This window comes from Squalius cephalus (genome assembly GCF_949319135.1).
Source record: "Squalius cephalus genome assembly, chromosome: 22".
In the NCBI taxonomy this organism is placed as follows: Eukaryota; Metazoa; Chordata; class Actinopteri; order Cypriniformes; family Leuciscidae; genus Squalius; species Squalius cephalus.
Genome location: NC_137143.1, coordinates 2,725,968 through 2,744,011, shown reverse-complemented (window position 1 = coordinate 2,744,011; position 18,044 = coordinate 2,725,968). Strand labels below are relative to the sequence as shown.

Here is an 18,044-nt window from a genome sequence, read left to right as displayed (position 1 = left end):
TAGTAATTTGAATGTTGTTTTCGAAAGGGGATGCAAAGAAATTACACATTGCTTGGTGTTAGATTTTTTAGAGTCACTTATTTGCTTTAAAAAGTCTTTCAAAATGTCAATGACGTCAGAATGCTGACGTCATTAGCAGAATGCTAGGGTGTTATGGGCAACAACAACTCAACCTGTAAGAAATTGAAAAGAAATAAGTACTCGTTCATTCAACTTTCGATCTATAACCCATGTTGAACTTGCAAAACCTACAATCAAATCTGAGATTTCTCCACGGCAATCGGGTGAGGGAGACAAATTTAGCCGTCTAGCCCCATTGACTCCCATTCATTTTGCACTCATGGCGAGCGCCCCCAGTGGAACTCTGATTGGAACTACAACCAATAGGACTTAATAGGGCGTTGGAGTGAGCAGGCTTTCCGTAGACGGGCTTTGATTGGGCGTAGCCAGCTGTCACCATCTTGGTAGCGCGTCACTCCCGGATAACCAAAAATGGGCAAAGAGGCGGATTAGCTGAGGTGACGTGACGCTAACAGACAGCAGACAAACGGCTAGTAGTGACATCAGCTCAATCCACCTGTCACTCAAGTGGCCACGCCCCTAATTATGCAGTACTTTAAGGCTTAATATAATTTAAACGGATGAGTTATAAAAAAAATTCACCCCCCTCACAGTCGTCATGAAGTGCAAAAAAAAAAAAAAAAAAAAAAAAAAAAATATATATATATATATATATATATATATATATATATATACCAGAACCACTTTTTGCACCAGGCTGTAAAAAAATGTTCTGTTAAAGTTGTTAAAGTTGGCCATTTTAACATGGGGGTCTATGGGATTGACTCTCTTTTGCAGCCTGTCTCTAGTGGCCAGTCGATGAACTGCAGTGAAGGTCACTTCTGTGTTGGTTTCAAGAGAGAGACAGGAAGGTTTCCGCTTGGTATGAACACAATAGTGAAGACTGCCTGTGTATATTTGAGAAAAATTTTGCTATCTTTGCTCCATGTGTTAAGGAACCTGGGGGCCTTAGTGGTTATCTAGTGCCGAATGCAAGGGGCCCGATGGCTCCAGTGGTCAGCACACACTGTGCACGAGGGGCCTGCGATCCGCAGTCATCAGATTGCACTTTATGCACTACAGGCCCACCTTCTACACTAGCCCATCTGACCTGGTTCATATACACCTGGAAGTACAGACAGAATGCAGTAATTACAATTTGTTTCATCTATCAGCAAAATAATTCAATAATCCTAACATGAAGTAAAACAACATTTGTGTTGTGTTTTTGCACCCTGTGTTTGCAACTCATTCTCAGTCCCAAGGCATCCAATACTACAGCTTGTCCAAGACATACAGGAGCCAAAAGCGTCTATTTTGCATCTGTTTACTGACACAGCCAACAGCTCATTGCTGTAATGAGACATCTTTCAATGTACTCCCACGGTGATTTTTTTAATGATCACAAAGCTAGATAATTTTGATTGCTAAAATTTGTCCACAAATGTGTTCTTTATTTCCATCGTAAGATGTATTATCTACTGATTGTGCATTTAATTTTAAACATTTAGTCAGTTGTTCATGTATCTGAAAAAGTTTTTATGTAATAGACATTTTGAGCATCTAATCTCATATCTACCCTAAACCTAACCACTTTTCCACAATATAAAACATAAAAATGACAAACATTTGTGCATTTGGCTTTTATCCAAAGTGATTTTTACTGTATTCAGTGTATGCATTCTATCAGTTCTCACTTTCCTTGGGAATCAAACTCATGACTTATTGCCCATGTGATCTTTGCCACTGCCGTAACTGAGCCATGTGTGCTATAGTTGGCCCAGATGAGGCCCTGATATGCATGCTATTGACAGTTATTCCATGCGGTATGTGGGCCACAACTGGGCCAGATGTCATTTGAAACTTACGTTTTTAACGGCTGAAAATCCTCCTCCTCTGCGAACACATTCACATCTTATTTAAAAGATAAATCTGAAATTTAGCAATCGGTCCCAAAAACAAATGGCATTTGACATCAAGGCAGTTTTTGAATGTGTGCATGATTTCAGCATCAGCGTTCAGATAGGGGTCATGATCAAATCTGGGTATGTTCCTCGTGCAGAGCAACTGTTTTGCCTTGGAAGACTTGGAATACTGGCAATTTTCTAAATAAATTATTGTTAAATCTGAATTTTTTATATGACTGTTACATCAACATACAATGGAAGCTTGTTTCCGCCACAGAATTAAAAATAAAAAAGGTAATTGCAACTTTTTATCTCACAATTTTGACTTTTTATCAGAACTGTGTGATATAAAGTCGCAATTGCGAGTTATTAAGTCAGAATTGAGTGATATAAAGTCGCAATTGCGAGATATAAAGTCAGAATTGAGTGATAGAAAGTCGCAATTGCGAGATATAAAGTCAGAATTGAATGATAGAAAGTCGCAATTGCGAGATATAAAGTCAGAATTGAATGATAGAAAGTCGCAATTGCGAGATATAAAGTCAGAATTGAATGATATAAAGTCACAATTGCGAGATATAAAGTCAGAATTGAGTGATAGAAAGTCACAATTGCGAGTTATAAAGTCAGAATTGAATGATATAAAGTCACAATTGCGAGATATAAAGTCAGAATTGAGTGATAGAAAGTCACAATTGCGAGTTATAAAGTCAGAATTGAGTGAGAAAGTCGCAATTGCGAGATATAAAGTCAGAATTGAGTGATATAAAGTCGCAATTGCGAGATATAAAGTCAGAATTGAGTGATATAAAGTCGCAATTGCGTGTTATAAAGTCAGAATTGAGTGATAGAAAGTCGCAATTGTGAGATATAAAGTCAGAATTGAGTGATATAAAGTCGCAATTGTGAGTTATAAAGTCAGAATTGAGTGATATAAAGTCGCAATTGTGAGTTATAAAGTCAGAATTGAATGATAGAAAGTCGCAATTGCGAGTTATAAAGTCAGAATTGAGTGAGAAAGTTGCAATTGCGAGATATAAAGTCAGAATTGAGTGATATAAAGTCGCAATTGCGAGATATAAAGTCAGAATTGAGTGATATAAAGTCGCAATTGCGTGTTATAAAGTCAGAATTGAGTGAGAAAGTTGCAATTGCGAGATATAAAGTCAGAATTGAGTGATATAAAGTCGCAATTGCGAGATATAAAGTCAGAATTGAGTGATATAAAGTCGCAATTGCGTGTTATAAAGTCAGAATTGAGTGAGAAAGTTGCAATTGCGAGATATAAAGTCAGAATTGAGTGATATAAAGTCGCAATTGCGAGATCTAAAGTCAGAATTGAGTGATATAAAGTCGTAATTGCGTGTTATAAAGTCAGAATTGAGTGAGAAAGTTGCAATTGCGAGATATAAAGTCAGAATTGAGTGATAGAAAGTCGCAATTGCGTGTTATAAAGTCAGAATTGAGTGAGAAAGTTGCAATTGTGAGTTATAAAGTCAGAATTGAGTGATATAAACAAGCAATTCTGAGGAAAAAAGTCAGTCTTTTTTTCCTTAGAATTGGACTTTATATCTCACAATTCTGAGAAAAGATGACAATTCTTTCACAATTCTGAATTCACAATTCGAGTCACAATTCTGAGAAAAGATATAAACTCGCAATTATGTGTTATAAAGTCATAATTGCGAGATATAAATTCCCAATTGCAAGAAAAAAATGTGAGAATTGTGACTTTATATCACGCAATTCTAAAATAAAAAGTCACAATTTTTAACATTTATTTTTAAAAAGTTTTAAAATGTTTTATTCTGTGGCGGAAACAAGCTTCCATAACATACAGTACGTTATGATGACAAAATTATACCCCACTATATAGTTTCCTGATACAATTACCATGCATTACATGTCAGCCTACTGATAGCAGAGGTTTCTCATTGCAAGAATTATTTTCCATCATGATGTAAGGACTTCTTGAACAAGTGGCAGGATTGGACACCATGGAAGTGAGAATGGGTTGATTTGGTCTTGTTTGTGTGTACTTACACCTTACTCAAGTTCAATGACCAGCTTTTGCTCATCATCACTACTGCTGTTACTGTCCTCATGCTCCAGGTAACTATTGCCTGAATAGAACAGTTTAGGCTCTGTTGAGTTGCTATGTATGGCTGGAGGACATATTTGCGGTTCTTGACTGGACATTTGATTTGAAGCATTGCAATGACTGGGCCCAGCACTGGATGATGAAGTAATACTTGTACTGACAGACTCAATCTTCGAAGCGCCACAGTTACTTTCCAAAACGCTGGCTGATACAGGTGCGCCACTTGTTTTGTGCATCTGAACCTGAGAGCCTTTTGAGTAAATCCAATAGCTCATCGAACCCCTTGTCTGCGTCTCCTTTTGGAATTCATTTTGCATGATATTCACTGATTGTCTGGATGTTTGACTGGAACTCAGTGAGGATGTCTCCTGTTGGCTCGTCTCTCGACAAGGGCTGTCCCCCAGATATTCCCCCATGCTGGTGTTGTTGGTACATTCCCCTTGACCTTCATGTTGACATGTTTGTGAAAGGATGTTTGTGCAAATAGATGCTTCTGGATTGTTTGAGTCGCTGAATTTTTCATGCTGAAGTGGTTCTGAAATGTTGAGGGACACTTGAGCGGATGTCTGATGTTTTTCTTCCTGTTGTCAAAAAGAAACATAAAATTACTACATATTACCTTGGCAAAGCCCAAAGTATACAAAGTATCACAAAATGCATGTGACACAATTTTGTCCCCTGAATAATACGCACCGTTTTTGTAACTGTGCCTACTTTGTATACGCAGGTCACACATGCGCATTTAATTTGTTTTGCACTAATCAGTTGCGGTCAAAACACTTATTCAAAATAAGTTCCTACTCAAGAGAGTATGTGATTTCGGACACAGTCATAGCGTCTCAAAGTATCCCATTTGATAGTGTATAGGCTCAACACATGCGCTCAAGAAAGTTTCAACTTTGTCCACTGCATACTTGTCAACATTTGGATACCAAAATACGGGAGATCTGAATGGGGGGGGGGGCTAAATACACATTAATTGCGCAGATATTAACATAAATAAATACATAATCTCTGTATTACATACATAATACATTACATACATAGTCTCCAATGCCATCTATCTCATGTTCGTCCATCCTCGGGATGCTGCTGTTCTTCTTCGCGCAATTTTTTTCCCCCCAAACTACTTCAGCGGACCTTTAAGTAACCGGGGTTAAGTAACCTTAAACAATGAAATTAGCTGCAGGGCAGGATTTCTGCCTAACTGGTTTGCGCCCAGTGGGATTTTTTACAAATTTTTATAGAAAGATTAAAAATACGGGAGAAATACGGGAAAATATTTAAACGGAATGATAGCAGGATAGCAAGGTAAAATACGGGAGAATCCCGGGAAAAACGGGAGGGTTGACAGGTATGGTCCACTGCCTGCGCTATTTCTCTCCATAAGTCATGACTGATAAAAATCTTCTATCACCATCAGTTAAGTCGCTCGCTTCATTGCCATTAATAAATCCTCTCCTGTGGCCTCATGGGATAGTAAAGTGTTCATCATAGGCACACTTCAGAATCTCGGCGGAAGCAGTAGATCATTCGGGGACTTTTCTCCTACTCTTTTATGAGTACTGTGAATTCAGACATACTTGGCATGCTGTTTTCCACCAACTATATAGTAGGGAAGTATGTGATTTTGGATGCAGCTTACCTGTTTGACTGTACGCATAAAAAAAACTAAGTATACTTTAGGGCTGGCTGGTTTATGCTGTGGGCCGCTCTCTGTTGAGTGCATGTGAGGCAGTGCTTTATGACTTATTAGTTATTCATCAAAATGAATAAAAATATTTCCATAACGACATGACGTCTGGAATGAAGAAATTTAAGACTGATCAACATGATTCATATTCAAAATGGGAAGAAAGTTTTGCTTTGTTTACGGGTTGTATATGCACATTTCCCTTTTTGAATGATGAATATAGACTGTTATTTCCTCTCAATCAGGCGCAGAACGTACAGTCAAACCAAAATTTATTCAGACACCTTCAACATTTCTCACATTATCACAGTTTATTCGCTATAGAAAAATGGTAGATAAAATATGAGGTTTAGAAAATGGTATAAAATATGACAAGAACTCATTATCAAATCTGCTGATATTTCACTGGTTTTGTCCATCCTTCTGTTAGACTGTCTCACAAATGAATTAGGTTGAATATCTGTCAGCTGTTAAATTAGATAATACCAATTCAGGTCAACCAATTACCAAGAAATGCTTCATTTTGTTCAGTTTGTGGTGTAAAAAGGTCGCATTAGCAATTAAAGAAAAAACACTTCAGCAAAACATGGTCAGGTCAAAGTGTCGGAGTAATTTTTGGTTTGACTGTATCTATACTGTGTCACGTCATTTCTTTCTTTTCTCTCACCTTTCTTTTGTCCTGTTTTCCATTGTCGTCACAGCCTTGGCATGTGAAGGTGTGTGTGTTGCTGGTGTCAGCCATGTCTGTGGTCGGTCTCTCTCCTTCTCCACCTCCAATCTCTGGTTCTTTGGGGATCGATTCCTTGCTCTCCGTCCCAGGATCTCTCTGAAACCTCAGGCTTTTGAGGGTATCATTCTCCCCAGGCCCTGAGAGCAGAACAATAACAGAATTAATAAATGCTGTTTATTACACGATTCTGTGGAATACTTGATTTGATTGGTCAATTGTGTCATCCAGCGGTATATTATTCCCAGATAACAACCTCTGAAACAGAAACACAGGCTCATCTGGGTCACTGAAGTCAGCAGCACTAAATGCTCGCTAGGAACGGGTTTTCTTCGTGGAAGTTTTGCATTTGGTGAGCTAATAAAATATTAAAACTCAGTCAAATCAGTCTTTTGTGTACAGTTATTTAATTATGCCATCCATTATCGTGGACTCCAGTTTCATTCAAACGCAGCGGCAGCCATTTTGTGACTTTTGTTTTGTATAATGTTGGACTATAAAATACAAACAGGTATGGTTTTAAAACAGTTTAATCTGAAATCAATATCTCTTATCTCCATAATTATTTATGTGGTGAAATGCTGTGTAATAAGTGTTATGACTGTAAACCGTATCTCTTAAATGTCTGTCTAGTTTGAATTTGCCGCGCTAGAAACTGCTCTCTCCGCGGAAGCTTTGTGTTTAAAGACCTAATAAAATATTTCAACTAAGATTAATATTTCATGTCTAATTATTTACTTATGTGGCAAGTAGCCGTAACAAGTGGGATAATGAACATCCAGCCTGTTGTTATCTCAGAATAAACCCCTTCAGGCTGAAGAAGACCTGATCCTGATCACCCTGTCGGGGTTTATTCTGAGATAACAATCGTCTGGATGTTCATTATCCCTTACATATATCAGAGTCTGTTCTTGAAGCTGGGTCTCCGCTTGTTTTTTTGGTTCCTCATGTCAATGTCAATTCTTAAAGGCAGTTCCAAGTGTTAACAAATTCACTTGACTAGAGTATGGGAGGGTGTAATTGTGATATGGGAGAAGTGTTACTTTTAATATGTTGTTTAAAACATGATAATTTATAACACATGTGCCTGTCTGCTTTTGCAAAAATTTTATAGGCTCAAGGTTTTATGGCAACGATAAACTTTTTTGTCCAAAACTAATAAACTGGTTACAGAAATCTCTTTTCTACTGAGCATAAGACTTGATTGTCTGAATACAAATGTTACAGCCAGAAAACATATGTACTGTAATTCAGCCTCCTGGAATTTATGCCTCATTGCAAACCAAATGTCAGCCAAATGAAGAAAAAAATAACGTGACAGTTTCACATTGTATATCAAGGCACACCGACCAACATATGCTACTATATATTATGGTGGTGGAGATATAAAAACGATTCTCCTGATGAAAAACAATCGGTCAGATTCTCTGGGGTGGAACTGGTTTGGCTGAACTCTTGCGCAGCATTGCTCAGAAAAGGAGGCTACGTTTGGCTCTTAGGTTTCTTGTCAGCTGTCTGGAATAAAGACCGGCATAAAATCTCCTTTTAACCTCTGAGTCTTGCTCTGGTGGGGACCATCTACTGAGCACCATGTCCATTCCCTGAACACATCTGACCAATCAAATCCACTCCAGTCAAGACTAGTCGGGAGGATTAAGATTGCTGTTGATCAACTTTTTATCGACAATTCGCTTAATCACTGAAGCATCCATTGACTTTTTCTTCGAGTTTTCTTTAGCTTTGAGAATGAAATTAGAAGGGCTGTATGGTTTGTAGATTCTAAGCCTCTCTGATCGACCCTTGACCTTCTTCATATTTGTTACTATGACTAATTGGAGGTGACCTGTGACCTAATGAAAGGGAATCTCTTAAGAGTGCTATTTATGCAGGGATCAAATGTTTCCCTCGAACAAGTGACTCTAATAAGAGAAGCATCAGGTCAGTGAAGGAATACATTGGGATTATAAAGGTTAGGACAGGAAAAAGCCGCAGAGAATGTGCTGACAACTTAATGATGTTCACCTTAGATTCACCCTCTCACACTAAAATCTTGGTGATCCCACTGAATTCAAAACAGATTCTGCTTGAGAACTGCTATCGCTGCACGACTTGAGTATGCAAGACAGAATGGTTCAACAGCTTTGCCCTTTTTTCCCACATAATTATTCTAATGTGTAGTGTTGCATCCCAGTCTGAGATGTCTCTATCAATACAGGAAACAACACTTGTTTATTCGGCCACTACTAAAATGTGTGAGCTCTAAATTGATGTAATCAATGCTCTATCATGCAATCATCCTTTTCTTAATTGTTTTTTTTTTTTTTTTTTTTACTACTTTAATAGCAAGGTTTTTCTGTACTTATCCACTTTCAATTCTTGGACGTTTCTCAAAGGATTGCACAATTTGGGTAATATTCTTATGTGACAAAAGCATGTGACTTGGCATAATGCAAATTAACTGTTAGCTGCTGTAATTGGACAATATTCTTTCATGTAAGATAGGAATCACAAATTATTTTCGTTGAGGTATTTCATTGAGCCCGCTTGCATGGAGTGCATGAGATAATTATAAAATAAGAGTAACATAGAGAGATGGGAAGTTTTGATCTCTTGTCGCCACCTTGTGAAGAGAAAATGTTATGACACCCACTGAAATCAGTGTTTATGATTTATAATGTCCCAGAAATTTGTTCTAAGAATGTTTTGCTAATGGTCCCTATACTTTTGCATAAGTAATAAAAAATGTTATTTCTGAATGTTCTTTGAACTATAAACATGTCCAGTTTTTAGTTTTTTCTTGGTTATTCTAACGTTAAGGGAACAGTATTGGAACATTACTTTTAAATGTTCTCTGAGCATTCTGAAACAAGAAGTAAAATTTAAAAATGTATGATGAACATCAAACTAAAACATTTTAGAAAAACAACATATATATAATGTTTTGTGCTAATGTTAGGGTGTGCTAATGCTTTAATGTTTGAGAACATTAAATACCATAACATTGAACGAACTTTGCATTAATGGGTAACACTTTACAATAAGGTTCATTAGTTAACCTTAGTTAACTTAGTTAACATGAAATAAGAATGAACAATGTTTCTTTAGCATTTGTTAATCTTAGTTAATATTAATTTCAACATTTACTAATACGTTATTAAAATCAAAGGTTGTATTTGTTAACATTAGTTAATGCACTGTGAACTAACATGAACAAAGAACAGCTGTATTTTTATTAACTAACATTAACATTAAGATTAATAAATACTGTAACAAATGTATTGCTCATTGTTAGTTAATGTTAGTTAATACATTAGCTAATATTAACTAATGATGCTTATTATAATGTGTTACCCATTAATGTTATCTAACTATTAAACCTTCCCAGAATGTTAGCCAAACTTCTGAGAACATTCCCTGTTAGCTGGAGTCTATGGTTGTTTTTCACATGCAAGCACTGCACTGTAAACAGCAAGACAATATTACTTTGCAGAGATATATAGTAGTAATTTGGTCCCACCTGTAAATATTTCCGGATTGGCATGGTGTGTATGGACATCTCCACATTTGGTGCTGTCTTCAAGAATGCTAGATGTCCTGTCCATTGGGCATGATGCTTTTCTTTGACTGTAAGTGTCATTCACAAAGTCACCAGGGCCCAGAGCAAAGGCCTGTTGGAGTTCATACTGTGTAGGTGTTTGTCCTGGACCGCACGTTTCAGTCGATAGGGTCCCATGCGTGCAGCTGAGCTTACCTGTGTCACATGCTCTCATGTTCCTTGTATCTAAATTTGAGCTGCCACAGTTTGGCTTGTTAGGCTTATTGGAGTTTTGCATCTGCTGTGATTCTGCGGTAGATGTCTTTTCCTCACAAATACAAGTTCTGAGCTGTGTCGTTGTCATTGTTTCAACCCTCTCACCATTTTCTGATAATGTGACTGACACGAGGTGGTCTGTTTCATTAGGCTCCACTGGCTTAGTTTGAACGTGATTTGGCTCCATTATCTCTGTGAATATTTGATCTTCAGGGGAGCTAACCAAATCTGGGTTACGGACAGAACACTTTTGGGGCTCTTTGTCATTTTCTCTTCTTGAATAGCTCTCGTCCACTGAGCGAGGTTCGTCTCCAGCCACTGGTTTGGAATGTGACTCTGCGATAACCTCAAACTCAGTTGGTTTTCTCTCCTGGGGATTCTCAGGTATCTTCTGTGGTTCATACAACTCTCCAGCTGTATTTTTTTTGCAATCCACTGAGGCTGTGCTATGAAACTTTGTCTGTGGATGTGACCAAGATGACACAAACTGAGGGCTGCCGTCTGCATCATTTTTAGCAGTTTGAGAGTTTACACTATAAACAGTTTCTGCTTTGTTTGCTGAACTGGCAAATTCACAACAATTGGAAATGTTATTTTTTCTCATCTCACCATTATCTGCCGTTTCCTGTTCCATGCACACATTAGTTACATCATTGCTAAATAACTCCTGTGAAAGTGATGTATGGTTTGTTAAAGTGAGTGAAGTTGTTGTTTCAATGTGAGGCTCTATCAGTGCTAACTGTTCATCAGATATGATCTGCATGACGATCTGGAGGTCAGCTGTTCGTACATAAAACGTGTTTTGAGCCTGTGCTGAGCCATTTAGGACCATCACCTTTCCTTCAGACTGGGACCCTTGAAAGTCACATCCAGTGACCATTATAGAGGCAGAGCTGTTTAGCGTAGTGTCCGCTGTAAGACCAGAATGTTTTCCTGGTTCACTCACAGGGGAGGCAGGATGGTTTTGAACTGTTGGTGGAGGATAGATTTGTAGACCAGACTCCGAACAATAACTCACTGTTGACATTGTGTTCGATGATGTGACGGGTTGAACTTTAAGAGGGTGATGCATTGCAGACGATACAGGAACTGTCGACTGGCTTTCCACCACACCTGTTGCACAGTTGCTCTGCAACAAAGACACTTGCTTCTGCACCGGTGGAGGTAGCGTAGGAGAAACCAGTGTAGGCGTGGTAGACTGAAGTTGTGTCAGGACTTTGGATGAACTGTTTGTGTGATTCAGCCCTGAACAGGAAACCGATAACATAGGCGTTGAGGTTGTCGCACACAATGCATCTTGATTACTCTGGTCAAAGTGTGTGACTCTTGAAGCCCCCTGACTCTGGTTTGAAGATAATACACTGTTCTCAAGATGGCATTGCACTGCAGTTTGCCGGCTTTGCGTGAGAGCTGGAATGGTTGAACAAGTGTTGTGTGTTAACGTGGATCCGGAAGAAGAAGTCGACACTCCATCTGCGGGACACGGGATCTTCAGCTGGTACTTTGGAGGAAAGCTGGCCTTGGCTTCAGGGACAGTAGAGCTGGTGATAGAACCAGACGGCGGGCCAGATGTCCCACTCACACTGATCAAACAAAGTGCATTACCAAGGAACTGACTTGGATTTGAGAGCTGTTGTATGAAGCTACCCTGCGGGTGGAGATTTTGCATGTTGACCTTTTGTGCTGGAACCGTGATGGAAGTCTGCGTCGCACAGGTTGATAGAAGTGATTGACTCATATTTCCATTTGCCTGTCCAGTTCTCTGATCTGAAACACTGGGCATTTTCACATCATTCCCAGTGCGCTGTTTCTTCCTCTCTGATGGGATACGGCAATCAAGGTGTTGTGTTGCTGATTCATCCCTTTCCATCTCTGCCCCCTTTGCATTATTATTCTCAAAGCTGGTATATGACACATTAAGGTCTTTCACAGCAGAACCGGAAGTAAAGCTCAGAGACACGGATCCATTGTCTCTCTGTTGGCTAATTTGAGTTTCCAGGCTCTCTGCTTGTTCAGAGCTGGATGTTGTCTTTTTCATCTTCAGTGGGCAGTCTTTCTCAGTATTGTAGAGTTTCCTAAATGTCCCACCTTTGTAAGTGTGCCACTTTGTGTAGTCAAATTTCTTGGCTTTTCTCCTGTTGTTTCCTTTTATACATGACTCCGTTCCCAAATCAGTGCTGTCTCCATCTGAGCTAAGACTGCTTATACTACCTCTTTCAACCGGGGATCTCTCTGGAGGCAAACCATCTACCGCTACCTGCCTAACTAGTGAGCGATGACCTTGTGCATGTTGCTGTAATGGTCTTATTGGGTAAACATGCCCTGCACTACACCTTCTGCTAAGATTTAAATTCATTGCTCCGTCAGTGGGTTTGACACCCATAGTGAAGGGTAAAGAACTGCTTCGCGTTAATGGTGCATGATCTGTGCAAGTGGAGGGTTGTGTTGGCGCAGAGCTGAGAATTGCTCCACCTCGTCTGTCTTGATTTTGAGAGCTTGAGATGTGCTTGTTGCTCCTAATCTCAAAATGGAAGGAGTCTTTATAAGTGTACGGCATGGGAAGATCAATGCTTCCTTGTTTTGACAATACTGTCTTTCTTGGACGCACATTTTCCAGTTGTTTATTGTCCACCAGCACACTGTTCTCATATATAAGCTTTGAAATGCGTTCTTCCAGCTTCTGCTTCTCCTGAACGGACACCTGGCTTTTCCCGTCCTCTGGTGTCTGGGATGCACTTGCTTCTTGCTGTTCCATTGGAGTTTCTTTAAATGATTCCGCAGTGGGATCGTGCAAACTTGCTCCAGGACTGCTGGATGAGTGATGCTCACTGCTGTCACTGAAGCCGGAGTCTGTACTGTCGTGGCTTTGAGATTTTCCCCGAGACCTGGGCGAATCCCAAGGTTTGGAAAATAAAGCCTCCTGCCTCTGAAGCGGTGTACGATTTGGAATCGACGATGTACATCCGTCCTCACCGGTCTGTTGGATAGCAGGATCATTTTTAACGCCGACTGAAAACTCCACAGTTTTTCTCAAAGAATTTACCTTGTCTTGAAGTGCTGGTGTTGTGCTAAATCCAACCATGGCAGCATTGCGTAATGCCCATTCAATGCCAGTCACTGTAGAGTCTTCCTGACTTGGTACTACAGGAAAAACCTCTTTGCTTCTCTTTACATCTCCGCCATTCGTCTCAGAAGATGGACTGGTGCAGTTGTCCTTCGAACTCTCCATGCTCTCCTGGCTGCTGAAGGTGCCTTTGTCAGATTCGCTGGACAGGCGTGCATGAGCCTGTGTGCGCTTGTGTTTATAAAGGTTACTCTGTGTCTTGAAGGAAATGCCACAGGTAGTGCAGGGATACGGCCGCTCTCCTGTGTGGCAACGGAGATGTTTCTCGAGCACGCTGGGCTTCAGACAGTCCTTTCCGCAGTGTGGGCAAATATGCTTCCCAATAGGCTTTGGTCTGGCCGAGGTTGCTGGAGCCACTAGCCTTTGTTGTTGCAAAGCAGCCCTGCTGGCAATATGCAGTGTCAGAGAGGGCAGAGTCGAGTTGCTACACATCCCTGGCAGGAACAGTGGTAGAACCGTTGAATCCTGCAAGGCTCCAGGTTGGGCCTGAGGATATGTCTGCAGGCCAGGGGCAGGAACGTTGTGGACATACATAGTGGTAAAAGGGGCCTGAACACGCGTCTCCTTCTCTCTCTGTGCAGACACTGAACACTGAGGCTCGGTAGCTCTGGCAAAGCTCTGCTTGCTAGTTGCCATGGTAACACAACCCTTGTGATGCTGGGAGACGGAGCTCACTAATTACCTAAAAAAAAAAAATGAAACAGTTTTATTATTATTATTATTTTTCATTAGGCTTGGACTCCTCTGGATCAAAGGATTCCTCCCCCTATTTGAACTGGAATTCAGGTGATAGGAAGCTAAAGAAACCTAGATTTAACACCTTATTACAGATTACCATCATGTGAGTGGGTAGAAGCTACAAAATGTGTTTCAGAGCAGGCTGGCTATTCTGGACTTCAAAAGAAAATGGTATACCAGCAGAAACAACTGGTTGAATTTGCTCACTTCAATAGAATGTTTACATATGACAACTATCATCTTTTACTCTGATCAGTTAATCATGGAAATATGAAAATGTGATGAAGATAATTCAAGATGGCTATGATTATAAGTCTAGTAGGAGTATTTAATGTGAACATTTGGTCAGTATTTGCATATTGCAGAAGCACCAGAGGAGTATGAGCGAAAAACAGTGGTGGTAAAGTTGTGACTCATTTCTAGAAGAATGATAGCATCATAGACCTCCTTCCTAGACACACATTTGTTAAACAAGCTCCACTTTATTAATCTTTTTGTATTTTTCACATGAATGCAAGTATGCTTGGGTTGTGAGATATTTCAGCCTTTTAGAGTTGAAAAAAACAGTTACTCTTTTTTTGAAGGTGACGTAGTTACATTGTACTTAGATAAGCATGGTTACACTTTATTTTAAGGTGTCATTGTTACAGTGTAATTGTATATTTAAGTACTGAGTAATAATAATTAACAACATCTACTTACTATAGGGTTAGGGTAGGATTAGGTTTTGGTTTAGGATTAACTGCATGTAATTATGCATAATTTACTCTTATTACTACGGTAAGTACATGTAACATATGTAACAAGGAACTGTAAAATAAAGTGTTACCCTAATTAAATACATGTACTTACTATAGAGTTATGATTAGGGTTTGGATTAGGCTTAGTTACTTGTAATTGTGCATAATTTACTGTTTTTATAAAAACCCTAACCCTAACTAAATATAGTAACATGTAAAAAAAAAAAAAAAAAAACGTATTACTAGGACATTTGCAGAAAGTTTGTATGAAAGTTATACACAACATGCATTTGCTAATCTCTGCTCATTCTCATTAATTTGTCTATCTTCAAAAAAATAATGATTTTAAAACCTGTCTCTATGTATTATTCATTATTAAACTTGAAACGATACTTGTTTGTCCACAGAATAGATTTAAGACAAATGTGAATTCACAAATCACATCACTATGAAATTTTTTTTTAAATGATTTAGGAACAAGCTGAAAGCCAAGGCTTCAAATAAAATAAAATTAAATAATACAGCTTAACATTACTCTCCATTCTTAATTACTTGCAGAAGTTACATTTAAATACCCTATTCTTTGTATTGTTCACATCCCTTTTTCTGTGCCCTATGTATCACATCACTACACTTAAGAAAGATATTCCCATCAAGCACATCACAAGCGATGTAGAAGATTATCCTGTGTGCTTCAGGATAGTGCAATCATGGGTCACTCACCAGAACTTAACTGCAGCAGCTAAAGGTTGTCCAATTAAATCCAAAACGTGGAAACAAAAATCCACCTATGGAAGAGTGAGAGTTGACAAGAGCAAGAGAGGGACCGACGGCATGTGACTGTGGCACTCTCTCTCTACACAAAGGCCCCTGGTTCCTCTTCCCTCTTTAGTTTTCTTACTGTCGCTTCTGTTGCTGATGGAGGAAATACAAACGTCATTCATGCAAATGTGACTGGATGACGGCGGCAACACAATGTAAAAAGTACATGAGAGAGAGAGTGAAAGAGGAAGAGAGAAGTGACTCCCAGAACCATTAAAAACAAAGTTCAGGGTGCCAGCACTTTGAAATAAAAGAACACAAACCAAAGTGAAGACATATCGCAAAATGGAGATCCAGAGAGAAAGACTAAATGAGATGGACACAGATAGAGAAGAGAGCAGATGGAGGGAGGGAGAGAGAGAGAGAGAGAGAGAGAGAGAGAGAGAGAGAGAGAGAGAGAGAGAGAGAGACTAGAGACAGCATGAAAAATAGAAACTGAACTGAATTGACAAACAAAATCCCTGTTCAAAAGAGGAAGTGCTATGAACATGCAGACCCACCTCAAACAGAACACACACACATACACACGCACGCGCACACACACACGTTTGCAGCATGTACCTGACTTCTGTTTCTGTCTTTTCTCACTCCTCCAGTCACCCACACACCCACACACAAAGGAGAAGTGTAACAGAAATTGTGGTGTTGTAACATTTAATGGTGTACGTTTTTATTTATATATTTTGATAGAAATGTTAGCAGCTACTCATCAAAATAAGTGGCTTGTTTCTGGCACCCAGTGATCAGAGAGTACATTAGCAACCATCTGTGCTTTAAACTGCATCAGAGGAATGGAGGCCTCATTATTTCCTGTAAACAAAAGCGAAAGCAAATCCTCTGGAGGAATACAATCTGATTGTATTATCCTTCTGTGATAAATTGTTTTGGCCTTCACTCTCTGCTTCTCGTGTAATTGGCATTTTATCAGAAATGCAAAAAAAAAAAAAAAAAAAAAAAAACTACCTGTTTAGAAATGTTAATACATGTGTAATATTATTGAAAATGCAGGATAGAGGTAGGGAGAAAATAACAGAATGAGAAACCAAAATGATATCTTTCACATTTAGCCTATCCTATAGAGAAATAAAAATGTACTATCTTGTGTAAAGGCTTTATTTTTATGTCTGACACGCCATCAGGGAAAGGGAGCACTATCTAAACCCAGATTTTGTGTTAATGAAACATTTTAAGTGGTCATTACTTATTCTTTGTTGCTTTTTAAAAACGTTGTCATTACTAAATCAAATGTAGTTGTTTGCACTAATCAGACGAAATATTGAGTGCAATGATCATGTTAAGCTGAGATAACACGCTTCTAGGGGGAGGGGTCGGGGGCTTATTGAAACAGCGCTAAACAGGGATTTTTGGGAGCAACGTGAAATGGTGAGTGCATAAATCTTATCTTTGAGAGAAAAAATGATTACCCAAAAACCGGGCCGATGTTAGTTGAACGCTGAAAAGTTAACGTAGTGTTAATGTGCCGGTCGACGTTAGTTTTTTTTTCTTTCTGTCAGTTCACAGTTTAGCTATAAGGTTTCCATTCAAATTTGCTATTTCTGTCAGGCCACAGTTATAACGTTAGCCAGTGTGTTTCTGTGTGTTCACAGTTTAGTTAACGTTACAACGTTTGCATTTCGTTGACATAAGTTTTTTGTCTATTCAAATCAGCACGTGTGTATATTCTTGTGGCTAACGCTACTGCATAGCCTATATGAAGAAAAAAAAAATCTAACCCTAAAAAAATTCTAACAAAAGGTTTCTCAGCTGTTTTTTGTAGTATTAGGTGTCCTTAATAACATACTAAAAGTTTACCAAAGTTTGACCACTAGAAAGGTTTAATTTTCAAGATGGCGTCCAAGTAACTCCTTCATTATTTGACCTAGCCAAGTCATCTTGGTGCCTAACTCTATGTTTTCTGGGTGTATGAATCCATTGGACGTGTCTAAATTGCACTGACATGATTACATACTTATGGAAAACATGATTTTGTGAGATGAAGAAGGTTTTATCTTTGTTTGTGGTGAACACATACTTATGGAAAACATGATTTTGTGAGATGAAGAAGGTTTTATCTTTGTTTGTGGTGAACCAGAGATGTAAATGATTTAACCTATGTCATGTAACTCCTACTCAGTACGTGTTTTTGGACACATACCCTTTTTTTTTTCTTTTTTTCACACAGACTTGACATTCGATGTAAAAGTTATTGCACCCAAAAGTAACTTAAATTGGAGTTGTATAACTTTGATCATAAACAACTCTGAATTAGCCCGAACAGAGGCCTGTGTGTGAACCCTCTAAAATGGTCACTCATTTCAATT

The 18,044-nt window shown here is 38.9% G+C and overlaps 1 protein-coding gene across 1 annotated transcript; it reads right to left on the bottom strand.

Moving 5' to 3' along the window:
* Nucleotides 1-1,089: 1,089 nt before the first annotated feature.
* On the bottom strand, nucleotides 1,090-16,058 carry znf831 (zinc finger protein 831). Its single transcript, XM_079857753.1, has 5 exons — nucleotides 15,625-16,058; nucleotides 10,006-14,105; nucleotides 6,429-6,628; nucleotides 4,007-4,649; nucleotides 1,090-1,186 (listed from the first exon to the last, which is right to left on the bottom strand). Exons 2-4 carry the CDS (start codon nucleotides 14,057-14,059, stop codon nucleotides 4,014-4,016), a joined length of 4,890 nt encoding a protein of 1,629 aa, XP_079713879.1. The 5' UTR covers nucleotides 14,060-14,105; nucleotides 15,625-16,058; the 3' UTR covers nucleotides 1,090-1,186; nucleotides 4,007-4,013.
* Between the last annotated feature and the right edge of the window lie 1,986 nt (nucleotides 16,059-18,044).

Bases quoted from the DNA above. Each gene is read 5' to 3' on its own strand.
- znf831 (XM_079857753.1), bottom strand. From the start codon at position 14,059: ATGGCAACTAGCAAGCAGAGCTTTGCCAGAGCTACCGAGCCTCAGTGT. The intron at 6,629-10,005 runs GTGGGACCAAAT...TTCTGCTCTCAG, and splicing joins CAATCCGGAAATATTTACAG to GGCCTGGGGAGAATGATACC. The intron at 4,650-6,428 runs GTGAGAGAAAAG...TTTTGACAACAG, and splicing joins GAAAACAGGACAAAAGAAAG to GAAGAAAAACATCAGACATC.